We start from the raw sequence: 18,611 nt of genomic DNA, 5'->3' as shown, positions 1-18,611 counted from the left end.
AGTGCCATAACTGAGTCTTCGACAGACGGACCAGTCCACCATCCTATCAGGCCAGGTGCTTCAGGGCAGTGAGGTTCATGGTAAGGCTAGTGCAGTCCCTCAGCATGAGCACACTTGCTCATGTCTTTTGTTTTATAATGATTTCCTTAGTTGGAAGCACTATTATGTGAGATACTGTAGAAGTGAATAAGAGGCAGTAAGTCTATGGGTGGGGGTGCTGGCAGAAATGTGGATTACAATGAGTGCCTATTCAAGTGAGGAAAAGTTGCTGTCCCTTACAGACAAATGTGGTCTGATTTCATCAATCTGTCACCGGGTGGCTGCTGGACCAACAGGGAATGCTACCTTATAGGGGGCTCAGTGTTGATCTCTGCTGTGGGCAGGTCAAGTACCTGGCAATAACAGTAGCAGTGGCTGTGACCATATCAATTGCTGGCAGTCCCTGGGAGCCTCACCACTCATTACTAATTCCCTTAAGCTTGCTCACCTCTGAAAAAAAAAATCCACTCATCACACTCTCCTCAGTTCAACCCACTGAGTCTACCATTTGCTTCCTTCTGAGACCTTGATCAATATACCTACCTAGTCATGAAATCCTATGATGTTACAGGTGTGGGTCAAAGGAAAGGGTGTCATGCAGCAGTAGGGGACACAGAGATGTGAGCCACTTGCTTGAGCAACTTTGCTGTACCTTCCAGATCTGCTTGAGTCTGGTCTCAAATATTCTACTTGCAGAGAGTGATCAGTTAGCACCCAATTTATCAGGAGTAGCTGAAATTACACCATGCCTTGGTGCCCCATAGTCAGACTCAGACTTGACCATAGCCCAGGAGCCAACCAGAAGCTGCTAGTCTAAAACAAAATATCGATACTTCTTTTGCTTCAGAACTCTATGTGTCTGCTGTATGTTTCTCCTATTGAAACTTGCCAGAGATTCCATGTAGCCTCCCATGGTGTCAGAGGGCTCTGTGCATGTTGGATCTGCATGATCATAAAGGTCAAGTGCCTTGGGCCTGATGCAGACCCTTTCTTTACCCTGGGTCCCACTGTAAACATGCAACCTTACACATCACTTGCCGCATGCATTGGTGTGACATAACTAAGTGTATTATATGTTGCCTGCAGAATCTGAAGAGCCCCACCAAGTGCTGTACCTCTTTCTGAGGAGTAGGTGGTATGAGGTACAACAACTTATTGAATACCTGACATGGTCCAGACCATCTCAAAACATCATTGAGGGTCATACTCTTGAGTTTTTGTGGGTTTTATCTCCCATCCTCTGGCATATATGTGTCTTCATAAAGCATCTATGCTATCTGTTGCTCACCGGGTCCAGTAAGCAAAATGCCTTCGTTATAATAAACCAGTGATGTTCACCATGGTTATAGCAGCAATCAAATTCCACTCCCCCTGGATTATGACAATGACCTAGAAGATAGGCATAGCCCTTAGATAGGGCTCTAAAGTCAGACTTCTGTTCCTTCCGGATGAAAGCAAGCTGCTTCAGATATTATCTGCTGACTAAGAAAGAAAATAGCATTTCTCAGAAAAATAGCCACTTACCAGGTGCCAGGGTCTGTGCTGATTTGCCCTAGGGAAACAACATCATCCAGCATAGGCTCAAGTCAAGTCACGACCTGATTAATTTTGTGATTACCCATTATTCATTCCCAGGCTAACTGTGTAGGTTACATAAGCATGTGATTCCTGCATCTTTCAGAGTGTACTGCTCTCCCTTCCAGGGGAAACCAAGTTGCTTCTTTGTGGTCACTCCTCCTCAGTTCCTAGGGAGAGATGACCTCTACAATATCACAGTTTCATTTTCCTCTCATCAAGCCCCATCGCACTTTCTTTGCACTACAGCCTGGGGAGAGGAGGCTTTAAATAGAAAGTGGTTTTCAGTACCTGGGTTCTCTCTGTGGCTTCCCCATTTATTACTTATTTAAAATAGGTTTAGTTTGGCAGTTCATTAAGTACTATAAATCTTATAACTAGAAGGATTTATGAAAATAAACATCCACTATTATGGAAGAGTTTCTATTTCAATTATGTTTTGAGGGGCAAAATGGCCATGCATCTAAGTTATTCTCCATGAAAAGAGAGAAAATTAAAAAATAAAATGTCTCTTACCCTGGCTGGTGTGGCTCAGTGGATTGAGTGCTGGCTTGTGAACTGGGAGTCACCAGTTCTGTTCCCAATAAGGGCACGTGCCTGGGTTGCAGGCCAGGTCCCCGACTGGGGGTGTGAGGGAGGCAAACAGTGGATGTATCTCTTATGCATCGATGTTTCACTCACTCTGTTTCTTCCTCCATTCCCGTCTCTCTAAAAGAAAGTAAAATCTTTAAAATAAATAAATAAAAATCACATGTCTTTCCGATTTCTGGATCAGGGACAGACATGGGGTGATAGCTTACATGTGCATGAAAAGCCAATCATAAGGGAAGAAGGCTACGCCTTCCTATATTCCCCTGTTCCCATCCACCTCTTGTTCACATAATCTATGAAGTATGTGAATTAAAGGCTTAGACTGCCATGGTACAATTTCAGATAGGGAGACACTCTTTTTGCCTACAAGGACATCTATAAAGTGCTTCTCCGAGAGTGAAAGCAATCTAATTTCCATCTGAAATATGAAAATTTGACCTTATTATTATCAATGATAGTCTTTTTCATGTCTTATGAAAAATTCTGACTTCATATCCATTATTGTCGCATTTAAAATAGTGTGGCTTTTAGCCCTGGCTAGGTGGCCCGGTTGGTTGGAGCATCACCCCAAGAGTTGCAGATTTGATCCCTGGTCAGGGTGCATACAGGAGGCAACCAACAATGTTTTTTTCTCAGATCAATATTCCTCTCTCCCTCTCTCCACCCTCTTACCTCTCTATAATCAGTAAAAACATTTTTACAAATTATAAACAAATACAATTGGCTACAAACCTGACACAGTAGCATTTGTGCCAATTTTTGTTTGAAATGGTGACAATGCTAACATGCCTTGGTTCAAGGGATAGAAGGTCCCCTGTAAAGATGGCAATGTCAGTGGAACCACATTTTGTGAAGCTCTGGATCACATCCTGCCACGAAGTCACTCAAGTGACAGGGCCCTGTGTCTGCCCATTCAGGATGTCTACAAAATTGGTGGTACTGGTGCTGTCCCTGTGGGCCAAGTGGAGACTGATGTTCTCAAACCCTGCATGGTGGTCACCTTTGCTCCAGTCAATGCTACAACTAGAGTAAAAGCTGTTGAAATGCACCATGAAGCTCCGAGTGAAGCTCTTCCTGGGGGCAATGCGGGATACAACATCAAGAACCTGTCTATCGCCTTGGCTGGTGTGGCTCAGTAAACTTAGCACTGGCCTGTGAACCAAAGGGTCACAGGTTGGATTCCAAGTCAGGGCACATGTCTGGGTTGCAGGCCCGGTCCCCAGTGTGGGGCACATGAGAGGCAAGCACACATTGATGTTTCTCTCCCTCTCTTTCTCCCTCCCTTCCCCTCTGTCCAAAGATAAATTGTAAAAATAAATAAATAAGTAAAGAACCTGTCTGTCAAAGATGTTTGTCATAGCAATGTGGCTGGTGACAGTAAAAATGACCCACCAATGAAAGCAGCTAGCTTTCTGGCTCAGGTGATTATCCTGAACCATCCAGGCCAAGTCAGTGTTGGACATGCACCTGTGCTGGATCGTCACATACTTCACATTGCTTGCAAATTTGCTGAGCTGAAGGAGAAGATTGATTGCTGTTCTGATAAAAGAGTGGAAGATGGCCCGAATTTTTTGAAACCTGGTGATGCTGCCATTTTAATTTTTATTGATTATCGATTTATTTATTATTTATCTTAAAAAGAAGCCTGGAGAAGGGTAAGCTGGCTCTTTTTTTAAAAAGTTTTCATTTATTTATTTTTACAGAGAGGGGAAGGGAAGGAGAAAGAGAGGGAGAGAAACCTCAGTGTGTGGTTGCCTCTTGGCCCACAACCCAGGCATGTACCACGACTGGGAATCAAACCAGCGATGCTTTGGTTCACAGCCTGCGTTCAATCCACTGAGCTACACCAGCCAGGGCCGTGCCATTTTTTTATATGGTTCCAGGCAAGCCCATGTGTGTTGGGAGGTGCTCCGACTACTCTCCTCTGGGCTGTTTTCTGTTTGTGACATGAGACAGGCAGTTGCTGTGGGTGTCATCAAAGCAGTGGACAAGAAGGCGGCTAGAGCTGGCAAAGCCATCAAGTCTGCCCAGAAAGCGCAGAAGGCTAAGTGAATATTATCCCAAACACCTGCCACTCCTGACTTAATTAGTAGTGGAGGAGCAGTCTCAGTGCTGGTTGTCTCTTCATGCAACCATAAAAAGACACGCACAGATCCCATGTGTTATGGTTTACTAAAGAAATCCCAAATGTAATAATAAATTTTATCTGAAAAGTCAAAAGATAAAAAAAAACAGACACACACACAAGAACTGTTTGTATCAATTGACTACTTGAGCTTAATAGTAAAACACTGATTAATGATTACAATGCATCATAAAGTCTTCAGAAGGAAAGGAGAATGCTTTGTGGACCATTTGGTTGTCTCAGTGTGACAATTTTAAAGTTATTAGCTTTTAAATCAGTACTTTTTAATGGAAACAACTTGACCAAAAACATGTCACAGAATTTTGAGACCCATTAAAACAAAGTTTAATGAGAGAAAATGAAATTGTTGTCACAAGTCCAAATCAAACACTTCTCAACTCAGTGTGTAAGGACAGTATAACTCTGATGCCCAAATCAGAAAACTACAGTAAAAATAATTTTGAAAAAACTTCAGACCAATATGCCTAATGAATGTAAATTTGAAAATTCTTTCTTTTTAAATATTTTATTTATTTATCTTTAGAGGGGAAGAGAAGGAGAGACGGAGAGCAATATCAATGTATGGTTGCATCTCGTGCATCCCCTGCTGGGAACTGGCCTGCAACCCAGGCATGTGCCCTGACTGGGAATTAAATCACTATCCTTTGGTTTGCAGGCCCGAGCTCAATCCACTGAGCTACACCAGCCAGGGCTAAATTTGAAAATTCTTAACAAGATGGTAGCAAGTAGAATTTACAAGTATATAAGATTTTATACACCATAACCAGGTAAGGTTTATCCTAGAACTGCAACACTCATTTAATATACGAAAACCAAAAAACCAATCAATGCAATCCACCACATGAACAAGAAAAAGAAGGAAAGTCCCATAATTATGTCAATTGATGCAGGACGAGCATTTGACGAAACCTCACATAAATTCATGACAACTACTCTAATAAAACTAGGAAGAGAGAGAGAACATCCTCAAGCTGTTTTTTTATTTTTTTAATTTATTTATTTTTAGAGAGAGAGGGAGAAAAACATCAATTTGTGGTTACCTCTCAGATGACCCCGACTGGAGACCGGGCCCGCAACCCAGGCATGTGCCCTGACTGGGAATCGAACCATGATCCTTTGGTTCAGAGGCCCTAGCTCAATCCACTGAGCTATTCCAGCCAGGGCCTCAAGCTGTTAATGAACATCTACAGAAGACATATGCCTAACATCATACTTAATGGTGAAAAACTAGACATGTTTCTACTAAGATTAGGAACAGATAAGGATGTCCACTCTCACTACTCTTGTTCAACATGTGATTGGAAGTTCTCAGCAGTGCAATAAGTCAAAAAAAGAAGAAAACAAAAAAAGAAACAAAAGGCACACAGATTGGGGAGGAAGAAATAAAACTGTCTCAATTTACAGATGTAATTATCTTCATAGAAAATCCCAAGGAATCTGCAGAAAAACTCCCATAACTAATGAGGATGCAAGGTCAACACACAGAGCTCTTTACACGCCCCGGCTGGTGTAGCTCAGTGGATTGAGCACAGGCTTGTGAACCAAAGGGTCGCGGATCAATTCCCAGTTGGGGCACATGACTGGATTGCAGGCCAGATCCCAGTAGGGGATGCATGAGAGCCAACCATACATTGATATTTCTCTCCCTCTCTCTTTCCCTTCCCCTGTAAAGATGAATAAATAAAAAATCTTTAAAAAAAAGCTCTTTACACAAAGTTAAGGCTTATTATATAGCTACAGTCATCAAGACTTGTGATATTGTTAGAGGAATAGACACACAGATGACACAGATAATGGAATAAAATACAGAACCCAGAAATAAACTCAGATAAATTAGTTAAAACTGGTCTTGGAAAAAGGCACAAAAGCAATTTCATGGGTAAAAGACAGTCTTTTTAACAAATGGTGCTGGAGCAATTGGACATGCACAGACAAAACAAAACAAAGCAAACAAAAATAAAAAAAACAATTTTACCCTGGCTGGCGTGGTTCAGTGGATTGAGCACGGTCTGCGGGCCAAAGGGTCACAGGTTGGATTCCCACTCAGGGCACACGCCTGGGTTGTGGGGCCAGGTCCCCAGTAGGGGGCGCTCGGGAGGCAACCACACACTGATGTTTCTCTCCCTCTCTTTCTCCCTCCCTTCTCCTCTCTCTAAAAATAAATAAATAAAATCTTAAGAAAAGAAAAAAAGAAAGATTTTATATAAAAAAAGATTTTAACCCAAACCTCATACCTTATATAAAAATTAATGACAAATGGATCATATTCATATCTAATATGTAAAACTATAAAACTTTTAGCCCTGGCTAGTGTGGCTCAGTTGGTTGGGCATCATTCTGTGAAGGTAAAGGTTGGTGGTTGGATTCCTGGTTAGGGCACATGCCCGAGTTATAGGTTCTTTTCCCTGGTAGAGGTGTCTAAGAGAGAGGCAACCGATCAAAGCATCTCATTTGCATCCATGTTTATCTCCCTCTCTTTGTCCCTCTTTTCTACTCTCTCTAAAAATAAATAAATAAAATTTTTAAAAAACTTATAGAAGAGAGGATATTTGAAACCTAGGGCCTGGTGATGAGTTCTTAGACATGCCACCAAAAGCACAAGCCATAAAAGAAAAAATTGATAAGCTGTGCTTTATTAAAATTAAAACTTTTGCTCTACAAAATACCTTGTAAGAAGTATGGAAAGACTGGGAGAAAATGTTTGCAAACCACATATCTGCAAAAAGACTCATATCAAAAATATATGAAGAGCTCTTAAAATTCAACAATTAAATAACATGAATAATCTAATCAGAAAATAGGTAAAAGATATGAACAGACATTTCACTGAAGAGAATATAAAGATGGAAAATAAGAATACACAAAATTGTTCAATATTATTAGCAATTAAGACAATGCATATTAAAAGCATTGTAAGATGCCACTATATACAGAGCAGAACGGCTAAAATTTTAAAAATCAGCAGAATCCTCCCCCCCATTGATTTCCTAAACCATGGAATGAGGAAATCATGGCAGAAAAGTCCAAATGGAAACCCCTGGAGCTCCACCTTCCAGCCAAAGGGTAAGTCAAAAGAAACATTGCATACTTAGGGGACAATGTCAAAAATTAGTTCCATTATCAAAGACTTGAAAAATGCAGAGAAGGAAATTTCTATCACATCCCCATTTAAGTCACCAGTTTGGCCAGTGCACCAGTAACTTAGGTCTTGATAAATGTAGCGGTTTTAAACTAGGGTCCCAAAATTCTTTGACACTCCTCTCATTGAGAGGTGGGGTCGATACCACCTCCCTTTTAATGTGGGTAGGCTTGTGACAGCTTCAACCATACAATACAACAGAAATGATGCTTGGCCCTGGCTCAGTTGGTAAGGGCATCATCCTGCAAACCAAAAGGTTGTGGTTTTGATTCCTGATCAGTACATAATCAGGTTACCCTATGCTGAGAATTTCAGACAGGACGCAGTGAGAATGTTTTCTCTCTGCTCCATAATGTCTGGAGATTCAGCTGAAATGACTAGATGGTTGAGGGTGACTGGATGGCTGGAGGCTATAATATTCTGGAAGCTTCCTCACTCACATTCCTATTGCCTGTGCTAGGATGCCTATTCTGGCTATTTCAAATGCATGGAATCATACAATACAGGAGTGGGCAAAAGTAGGTTTACAGTGTTTGTAGGGGGAAAATATATAACACAAGCATAAATAATAATACAAAAATAAACTCTGTGTTTTGTATACTCACAACTGTAAATCTACCTTTGCCTACCCCAATATTTGTCCCTGTGTGTTTGACTTATTTGACTTAGCATGATGTTTTTGAGTTTCCTCCATGCTGGAGCATGTACCAGTACTTAATTCCTTTTTATGGCCTAAAAATATTTCACTGCATGGATAGGCCATCTTTAGTTTCTCCATTCAACTGTGTAGATGGACATTGGGTTGTTTCTACCTTTTGGCGAGTCCCTGCCCTGGCATCATGTTTGAGTCTTTGTTTCCAAATCTTTTGGGTATATACACCTAGGGGTGGAATTGCTGATCTTAAGGCAACTCTCCTTAATCTTCCGAGGAGCTGCCAGACTATTTTCCCCGGAAGCTGCACCACTGTACCTGACAGTGGAGTGCTGCTGCTCATTCTGGATTTTATGGCTTGGTTGGTCACACAAGGCCAGTTCACAACGTGTAGCTCAGGTCTTGAGACGACTTGTATCATACAGTCATTCCTTTCTAATTAAGGACTAAAGCAAGTCAGGAACTTTTCCTGCTGGCAAATTGGCGTGTGTGTATGTGTGTGTGTGTGGACGTGCCTGTGTCTTCATTTTACTTTTACCCCAAATTTCAGAGGCTTCAGCTGTGACTCTCTCATTAAGGTGTGGAAAAGGCTCTGTGTAGCATCCTACTGGGGTTTGCAACCTCCAGAAAGAGGCCCACCAGGCATTGTGCTTCTTTCTTAGTGGCAGTATGGTTGAGGTACAGCAAGTCATTTCTCTCTTTCGAGAAAGCATCTCAATAGGCCTCAGCCCCCTGATGCCCAGAAACTTCACAGAAGTGTTGGGCCCCTGAATTTTCCTGGGGCTTATCTCTCATCCTGTGGTGAAATATTTGCTACTTCCTATGCCTCAGCAGGATGTCATTAATGGGGTGGACCAGCATGAGGTCTTTGGAGACAATGAAGTGATCAAGCCAGTCCCTAGGGATTTAATTATGATAATGTACCAGAGGATTGAAGGGACAGTGCTGGGGAAGCTTCCTTTTGACCTTTCTGTTTATAATTGTCCTCAGTCCTTGAGTCAGGAAGCCCCTGTGGGAATGTTTCCATCTGCCAATTGTGTTTATTCCAATTAAGCAATCAGGGATTGGGGAAAGAACCACAGGGGGTTCTATAGTGAATGGGGCAAGGACTAAGACTCCATTTCTGATCAGAGAAACACAGTGGTATTCTATGTTCCCAGAGGAAAGTAGAAAAAAAGTTTGAAACACAGTATACACTGTAATGTTAAATGTACCTGGCCTCACCTTTACTTGAGGGTTTTGAGCCTGTGAACTGAATGGCAAGCTGCCATTCACCACACCTAGAGTTTTTGTTGTTGGTGGTTGGGGTGATACAGATCATGGTCTACGACAGGTGGCCTATTAACAGGACACTGTGATCAGTTTGCCACGATGAAAGATCCATGGGGAGAGACCATTCTGGTTTCAGCTAGCAGTCTGCTGCTTATCATAATGCCACTACTTGGCCTCTGCTGCTCCAGGACCCCTTAAAATTCCCACTGCGAGTGCAAATCTGTTTCCATGACAACATTTCCTGCCTCCTTTCCCAGACTAGTTTTTCAGAACTTTGACCAAAGTATGCCTAAGAGTTTTTGGTAAAAGGAATGTCCTTTGAGCCCTCTCTGGGTATGTAGTTAAGGAGTGTGCCAGGGGAATGCACATGACAACTCCATTCCAACATTCCCACCTCCCCAAGGGTTGGGATTGGAGATAATGAGGGATGGGTGGGGAGTAGGGCACAAGGACAAACGACATCTCTTTGCTCAGCAACTGACCAGAATTCACTACAAGATCTCCAAGAAAGGCAGAATCAGTTTCATCAGAAGGGGAGGAGGAGCTGCTTTGGCTGGTAAGGGAAGGTCCATGAAGTGTTGGGGTTCAAAAGACAGATGCATTCAATAAATATTTACTGAATATTTTCTAGGAGCAGGGCATATAGCAGTGAACAAAATAGACAAAAATTTCCTGGCTTCATAAGGCTAATACTAAGTAAACAAGGTACACTCAAGGAAGAGGGAAGAATGTGCCTGGAGTAGTCCTGAATAGCCAAGAGACAGTGTGGCTTTTACTCTTAGTGAGATGGTATATTAGATCCCTGGGGTTACCATAACAAGTAACCCCAAACTTGGTGGCTTTAAATAACAGAAATTTACTCTCTCACATTTATAGAAGCTGGAAGACTGAAATCACTCCAATCTCTGCCTCTATCTTCACATGGTCTTCTCTTCTGTCTGTGTTTCTTTTCCCTTCTCTTTTAGGATATTTGTTGTTGGATTTGGGGCCCACTTGGGCAATCCAGGATGATTTCATTTTGAGATAATTATATCTACAAAGACCCTTTCTCCAAATAAGGTCACAATCACAGGGTCCAGGAGTTAGCACATATCTTTCGGGGGGCCGCTCTTCACCCCTTTACAGAAGGGAAGCCATTAAAAAAGGGCTTTGAGCAGAGGAGGGACACGGCCTTACTTATAGTTGAATGGCTCTTTCCAGCTGCTGTGTTGAGAAGACACTATTTGGGAAAAGTAGGGAAGGCCACTTCCTTTCAGTGGCCTTCAGTGAAGGGAGGCCACTGAAAAAAACTAGGAGAGCCATAATGATGGCAATGACAGCAGTGAGGGTGGTAAAATAATATCAGGTTCTGCACCTCCTTTGAAAGCAAAGCTGCTAGGCTTTGCTAACAGATCAGATGAGTATTAGACAAAGATGAAGCCCATAGGAGAACCATAAACGAATATCTCAGACTTATTCAGCCAAACGTGTACTGATGAAATAATATAACATGAGGGGGGAAATAATGAACTACTCATGAATTGGTTGATACTGGGAGCTTTGGTTAGCTATAAAAAGTCAACTTAGGGGAGGGAGGGGGGAGACCAGGCGGGGGGGGGGGGGGGGAAGAGAAAAAAAATGTACTTGAAAAGTAACTAAATAAAATTAAAAAAAAAGTCAACTTAGGTCATTATTACCTTGGCATACACCAAAATAAGTTCTTGATAATTAAAAGTTATGTGAGGAAAAACCAATGTTTTTTTTAAGCCACAGTAAATATAAAACTGAACATTTTCTATTCTTTGGTTGGCAGAGGAGGTTGGAAAGAAAATCAGTAACTGCTCTCTTTTGTCAGCAGCAATTAGGAAAGATAATGGCAAAAGATTCCACATACAATTGCAATAAACCTGCGACTATTGCACTTGACATGGACCTGTCTGTGGAGTTCAAATAGGTGTTCTAAGTGTAAAACACATGCCTGAAAGACTTGATGCAAAAATTAATGTAAATTGTCCCATTTATAATATGGTGTATTGCTTACATATTGAGATATTCTGAATAGTTAGGTTAAGTACAATTAATTATTAAAAAATCATTTTATCTTTTTACATTTTTCCTCTATGTGGCTGCTAGAAAATTTCAAAGTCCACAAGTGGCTCCCACTCGGTCCAGCGACTCTAGATGGATAGGAACTGCAAGCTGCAAAGGGCTTTCAATCTCTCTGTGCCTTAACGTCTTCATTTTTCATTCGGGACTGATCCGATACCAACCTTAAACGATCGGCGAGAAGAAGCAATAAATTACAGTTGTAATGGCCATTAGTAGTGGAAACATAGGGATAGCCGTTAGGCATCTGCAGTTCCTGAGACTGGGTAATAAATAATCCTCCGGGAACAGTTGGGTTCAAAAAAAAAAAAAGAAAAATTCTAGCCAAATAAGGTAACTAACCAGGGCCCACCAGCAGCAATACCCACCAATTAGAGAGACCCTCGCCGTTTTCAATTTAGCAACCTAGCTAATAGCTAACCGCCACATCTGCTTCTGTAAGCCCGCATTCGCTTGCTCTGCCCTATAAAAACCCCATAGTTTGTAAGCCACGTGCGGCTTCCATGTTGTAGCCCTGAGAAGCTACCTGACTCCCGTCAGGGGGAAGGAAGCCGCCCTGCGCAGGTAAAAAGAAACTTTTGGCCAATAAATACCATCATAAGCTCTAAGTTTCTGGATGTCTGATTTCTCGCCCATCGAATGCAACATTTGGAGGCCCCAGCGAGATCCACTTCCCAGGAGGGAAGTTTCGTCCAGAAACTGAGAGAGCAGCCGGGCCCGGTAAGTTCTGGGAGGATCCTCATTCGGTTTCGGTGGTCTAGACCTTTTAGCCCCGAGGGGGTAGGTAGGACGCTACCGGCAGACCCCCGGGGGTTTCCCAAGGAGAGGACGCTCTCGGGAAACGGAGCTTGGCTCCCGCGACTTGGTCGCACCTGGTTTTCGCGCTGCGCTGCGCTGCGCTGCGAGATGTATGCTTGAGAGCCGCGGTTCGCCTGTGTGTGTGATAAGAGAGTGCTTGGGTTTTTGTTTTGTTTTTTTTTTTTTGTGTGTGTGTGTGTGTGTTTTCTGTTAGTCATAGTTGTCAGTGTTCTCGCCTCTGAGATCCCCGAGGTCGTCCAGCGCATCAGGATGGGCCAGAGTGGATCCGTACATGGGTCGCCCCTCGATTGTCTATTAAATAATTTTTCTGATTTTCAGAGGCGAGCGCAGGGTTACGGCGGACCAGCACCTGATCCTGAAATCCTCCGGACCCTCAGTGAACTGGAGTGGCCGGCTTTCGGTGTTGGGTGGCCCTCCGAAGGAACCTTTGATTTGCCCCTTCTGTTCGCTGTCAGAGGGGTAGTGTACCGGGTGCCCCACCCCGATCAAATAATATATATAAATGTCTGGGTGGACATTGCAGCGGACCGCCCGAGATATATACGGCGGTGCCAGAGTAAAGGGCGCAGGGAAAGGCAGGCAGTGTGTCTGGCGGCACCCCGAGGCGGAGGCAACAGGCCCAGAGGGGCCCCGGGACGCTCGCCGCAGCAGACGCCACCGGAAAAAGGGGGGCCAAGGCTTTACCCCGTCTTGCAAGGGGACTCTGAGGAGTTCTTAGATTCCCCTTCGGCACCCCCTCCCTACTTTCAGCCTCAGCCTGACACCACCAGGGGCGAGGGAGCGCAGCCTCAGCCTGACACCACCAGGGGCGAGGGAGGGCAGCCTCAACCCGACACCACCAGGGGGCGAGGGAGGGCAGCCTCCTGACACCACCAGGGGCGAGGGAGGGCAGCCTCAACCCGACACCACCCAGAGGGAAGGAGTGCAAAGTCCTCCACACACAAGGGGAGGAAGTCGGTACGGGGCGAGGGAGGCACCGCCCCAGAGCGGCGCCGCCCTCTTACCCCTTAGGGAAGTACCGCCAGCGCCAGATGCACCCCCGCGGGCACCACCCCGGCTAATTTATGTCCCCTTTTCAACCAGTGATTTATACAATTGGAAACATCAAAACCCTCCGTTTTCAGAAAAGCCGCAGGGGCTGATTTCCTTGCTAGAAACTATTTTCAGGACTCATCAGCCCACCTGGGATGATTGTCAGCAGATTTTGCAGACCCTCTTTACCTCGGAAGAACGGGATAGGATAATGAGGGAGGCTGCGAAGGCAGTGATGGGGGAGGAGGGAGAGACAGCATATGGGAGGCGGGAAGTGCAAGACATTTTACCCGGGGATCCCCCTGATTGGGACCCAAATTCGAGTGGGGGAAGGGAGGCGCTACTCCAGTACCGCCGGGCTCTGCTTAGAGGGCTAAAGGCAGCAGCTAAGAAACCAACAAATTTTAGCAAGATTAGTGAGATAATACAAGGAAGGGAAGAGTCTCCCGCGGCATTTTTGGAGAGACTTACAGAAGCCTACAGAGTCTATACCCCACTCGACCCAAGAGCTCCAGAGAATTGGAGGCTGCTAAATATTGCCTTCGTAACCCAGGCTGCCCCAGATATTAGAAAGAAGTTACAAAAAAATAGAAGGGTTTGAAGGAGAAAATATCAGTAGATTAGTAGAGATCGCCCAGAAAGTGTATGTGAACAGGGACGACCCAGAAATAGGGAGGGCAAAGGAGGTTGCAAAAATCCTGATTGCAGCCCAAAAACCCCCTCCCAAGAATCAGAAAAGGGAAAGGAGACACAGGAATCAGAGGCAGTCATTAGACAAAGACCAGTGTGCATTCTGCAAGGAGAAAGGCCATTGGAAACGAGAATGCCCCAAGAAGATGGAGCAGGGGGCGGGACCTGCTGTGCTGCTCCAAACCTTGGACTGACGGGGCCGGGGCTCCATCCCTGTAGGCTCCCAAGAGCCCATGGTCACTTTAGATGTTGAGGGGAAACCAATAAACTTCCTCGTCGACACGGGAGCCACCTTTTCTGTCCTAAAGCAGCCACAAGGAAAAGTGCAGAAAGCAAAAACTAAGGTAGTGGGGGCAACAGGAAAAGAGGAAACATATCCGTGGACCACGGCCCGGATAACGAATTTGGGTTCAGGCACTATTACTCACTCCTTCCTAATCATCCCAGATTGCCCTTACCCCTTACTTGGGAGAGATTTACTGCAAAAACTTCAGGCCACTATTACCTTCCGAGGGAGCGGCCAGCCGGGTGGAGAAGGCCCAGCGGAAGCTAAGCCTGGGGTCCAGCTAGAGGTAACCGTGCCAATCTCAGAGGAGTACTTGCTCGCAGCCCTCCTCGAAGGTAAGGAGGGGGATGATGTCCCGCAAGACCTGCTTTCTGAGATACCTGGGGTCTGGGCAGAGACCAACCCGCCAGGGCTGGCAGCGCACCAGCCCCCAGTAATCGTCCAGCTGAAGAGCACAGCCAGCCCGGTCAGAGTGCGACAGTATCCCGTCCCAGCTCGGGCTAGGCAGGGCATAGCCCGGCACCTCAAGCGCCTCCTGGAGGCAGGCATCTTGAGGGAATGCCAATCAGCCTGGAACACGCCCTTACTACCAGTCCAGAAACCTGGGACCCAAGATTATCGGCCCGTGCAGGACTTAAGGGAAGTGAATGCCCGAGTAGAAACTATTCACCCCACTGTGCCTAACCCGTACACCCTGTTGAGCTCACTGCCTCCGACCCATGTCTACTACTCAGTACTAGACTTAAAAGACGCTTTCTTTTGTATTCCACTGGCGCCAAAAAGCCAGGAGATTTTCGCATTTGAGTGGGATGATCCAGAAAATGGACTAATTGGGCAATACACCTGGACCCGCCTGCCGCAGGGTTATAAGAACTCTCCCACTATATTTAGTGAAGCATTGGGCAAGGACTTGCAACCCTTCCGCACCTCTCACCCCTCCGTAGTGCTCTTGCAGTATGTAGATGACCTGCTCATCGCGGCCACGAGTCCGAAGGAATGTGAAACTGCGACAAAAGACCTTCTGCGAGAGCTAGAGGAGAAGGGGGTACCGAGTGTCTGCTAAGAAGGCCCAGATTGCCAGACAGACCGTGAGTTATCTGGGCTATAATCTGCAGGGCGGACAAAGGATGCTATCCAGCCAACGGATTCAGGCCGTGATGCAGATTCCTGAGCCCACCAACAAGAGGCAAGTACGGGAATTTCTGGGGGCCGTGGGATATTGCAGGCTCTGGATACTGGGCTTTGCGGAGTTAGCCCGGCCTCTCCATGAGTTAACCAGAGGAAAGGAGGACTTTTTCACATGGACACAGAAAGAGAGGCAGGCCTTCCAAGCATTAAAGGAGGCCCTGACCACCGCCCCTGCACTGGCCCTGCCTGACCTGACTAAACCCTTTCAGCTCTTTGTAGCTGAGAAGGGGGGAGTAGCCCTCGGGGTACTAAGTCAAGAGTTAGGGCCGTGGAGGAGACCTGTGGCCTATCTATCCAAGAAATTAGACCCCCGTGGCCTCGGGTTGGCCGGGCCTGCCTACGGGCATTAGCCGCAACTTCCGTGCTGGTGAAAGAAGCCAGTAAACTGACTCTAGGTCAAGATATTCAGATAATTGGAGAACACTATTTAGAGCAGATATTGAGAGCCCCGCCTGACAGGTGGCTGTCAAATGCACGGCTTACCCAGTTTCAGGCTCAGCTGTTGAATCCTCCGGCCGTAACGTTTTTGAAAACAACGGCGTTGAACCCAGCCACCTTACTGCCAGCCCCAGATCCCACCATTATTCATGATTGCTCCCATGTGCTGGATGCAGTTCCTGGGTCTCGGCCAGACATGAGGGACCAGGCATATGAGAAGCCAGATCTCACCCTCTACACAGATGGGAGCAGCTATATTCAAGATGGACAACGCCTTGCTGGGGTGGCAGTGGCCACTGAGACTGAGGTATTGTGGAAGCAGGCATTGCCTGCTGGAACTTCGGCGCAGAAGGCTGAGTTAATCGGACTGACTCAGGCCCTGAGGATGGCTGAAGGTAAGGTTGTAAACATTTACACTGACAGCCGATATGCCTTTGCCACGGCCCACATACATGGTGCAATATATAAAGAAAGGGGCCTCCTGACTGCAGGAGGCAAGGACATTAAAAACAAAGAAGAAATTTTAGCCCTTCTCGATGCCATTTGGCTCCCTGCTAAGGTAGCCATAATCCACTGCAGAGGGCATCAGCGGGGCGAGACGCCAATCATTAGAGGAAATAACCTTGCAGACGCAGCTGCGAGAGAAGCAGCCGCGCAAAAAAGGACTGTGCTGCCACTGCTTCCTCTTCCAAACCTTCCACCGTCCCCTCACTACACTGCTGAGGAAGAACAACTCGGAGAAAAGTTAGGAGGAAACAAAAACCAAGCTGGGTGGATAGTTTTGCCAGATTCAAGGATATTTTTACCCCAGGGAGTACTAGGGAAGGTGATACAAGACATTCACACCAGTGCCCACTTAGGTCAAAACAAGCTAGACACGCTAGTTAGGAAATATTACCTAGGGCTAGGATTCAGGGATGCAGTTCGTTCAGTAACCGCTAGGTGTCAGGTTTGTGCTAAGGTTAACGCCCAAAATAAGAGATTGCCTCCATTTATTAGATATAGAGGAAAATTTCCTGGAGAACTATGGGAAATAGATTTCACTGAAATGGCAAAAGGCACGTCTAGATACAGATACCTTTTAGTACTAGTAGACACTTACTCTGGGTGGGTAGAAGCCTTTCCCACCAGAGGTGAGACTGCGTCCACAGTCTGCAAGTTATTAATAAGAGAAATTATCCCTAGGTATGGAATACCCCTAGCCATAGGATCAGACAATGGGCCCGCTTTTGTATCCAAGGTTTCACAAGAACTTGCCACAAGGCTAAGAATTAACTGGAAACTACATTGTATATACAGGCCCCAGAGTTCGGGTCAGGTAGAAAGAATGAACAGAACCTTAAAGGAAACTTTAATGAAATTAAGGGAAGAGACCGGCGGAAACTGGGTTGAGCTACTCCCTTTCGCCCTCTTCAGGGTAAGGTGTACACCTTATGTCAAGACTTGGGCACCATATGAAATTATGTTTGGACAGCCTATTCCTCTAGTTCCCAAACTCACTGCTGAGGAATTAGAACTAACTAACTCTAACTTCCTCAAGTCCTTGCAGGCTTTGCAGAACATCCGCCGTGAGGTGAGAGCTCTCCAGCAGGAGAGATATCCTAAAGAGCAAGGAGCAGAAGCTCCGGAGCCTGGACAGTGGGTGTGGATCCTAAATCATCGAAGGGGGAGTCTCGAGCCCCGCTGGATTGGGCCGTACCAGGTACTGTTGAGCACACCTTCAGCCGTGCGAGTGGCAGAAAAACCCTACTGGATACATCTTGCCCACATCAAGCCGGCCCCAACACCTGACGAGAGTGAAAAATGGAGTGTACAGCCAGTTTCAGGGGAACCCTTACGAGTAAAATTCTTCAAATCCTGACAATCCTAGTAGTCCTAGGCCCCCCTACTGGGAAGGGGGTTTAGGATCCAAGAATGGGTGCTGATCAGGACTGCTGATGGTACTGTGATTGCCACCAACTATACGTGGGGAGGTGCTCCGGTTTCCCTAAAGACTGATTTCTCTAAGTTTTTTGATGATCGGTTCTGTGACTCCCAGGCGGCCATACCTGTTATGAACACCCTCGTCCCCCGCCCAAGGCAAGTCCCATTCTCCCCTTGCGAAAACTCAGCCAAAAATTACGGCCTGTGGTTTATTAATTCATACGGGTGCCCCGAGACCACTAGAAAAACACAACTCAGGTGTGGAGGGTTTAGAGAATTCTATTGTAAAGCATGGGGTTGTGAAACCCTCGCAATGGGCTGGACGCCAGGGGGAGGGAACAGATAAGCACATAACCCTCCTCAGGGAAAGAAGGCCACCCAAACCTGAGGACTGCCGAAAGGACAACTGTAACCCTACCACCATAACTGTCCTAAACCCCGACGCCCCCCGACTGGACAAAAGGCCGTACCTGGGGAATAAGACTTTATATAGAAGGAGAAACTGACCCAGGAACCTTCATTACAATTAAAAGGCTACCTTTCGGGAACAGGCCACTACTGAGGGGTCTAGGTGAGGGGCTGCCACCCCGACCTCCTGGACCAGCCAAACCGCCCAGCAGGGTACTTCCCTCAGGGAATCCGTCCCTGACACCTACCCCAAAGGAAGGGGAGAGAACTAGCTCAGCCCCCTTACTGACAAGGGGGGCACCGTGGCCCCCAAAGGATGCGCATAGAC

General features: G+C 45.8%; 1 protein-coding gene and 1 pseudogene across 1 annotated transcript; both read left to right on the top strand.

Moving 5' to 3' along the window:
• Positions 1-2,924: 2,924 nt before the first annotated feature.
• LOC128627304 (elongation factor 1-alpha 1-like) lies at positions 2,925-4,257 on the top strand (annotated as a pseudogene).
• A 10,016-nt stretch (positions 4,258-14,273) lies between these two features.
• LOC128627303 (uncharacterized) lies at positions 14,274-17,816 on the top strand. Its single transcript, XM_053664501.1, is given in 4 exon segments — positions 14,274-15,362; positions 15,364-15,822; positions 15,824-15,844; positions 15,846-17,816. Coding segments are annotated over 4 exon segments (3,537 nt in total). The 3' UTR covers positions 17,814-17,816.
• Positions 17,817-18,611: the final 795 nt, after the last annotated feature.

This window comes from Artibeus jamaicensis, unplaced genomic scaffold, assembly GCF_021234435.1.
Source record: "Artibeus jamaicensis isolate MK-2021 breed Jamaican fruit bat unplaced genomic scaffold, CSHL_Jam_final contig_374, whole genome shotgun sequence".
Taxonomy (NCBI): Eukaryota; Metazoa; Chordata; class Mammalia; order Chiroptera; family Phyllostomidae; genus Artibeus; species Artibeus jamaicensis.
This window is presented reverse-complemented; position numbering and strand designations above follow the sequence as displayed.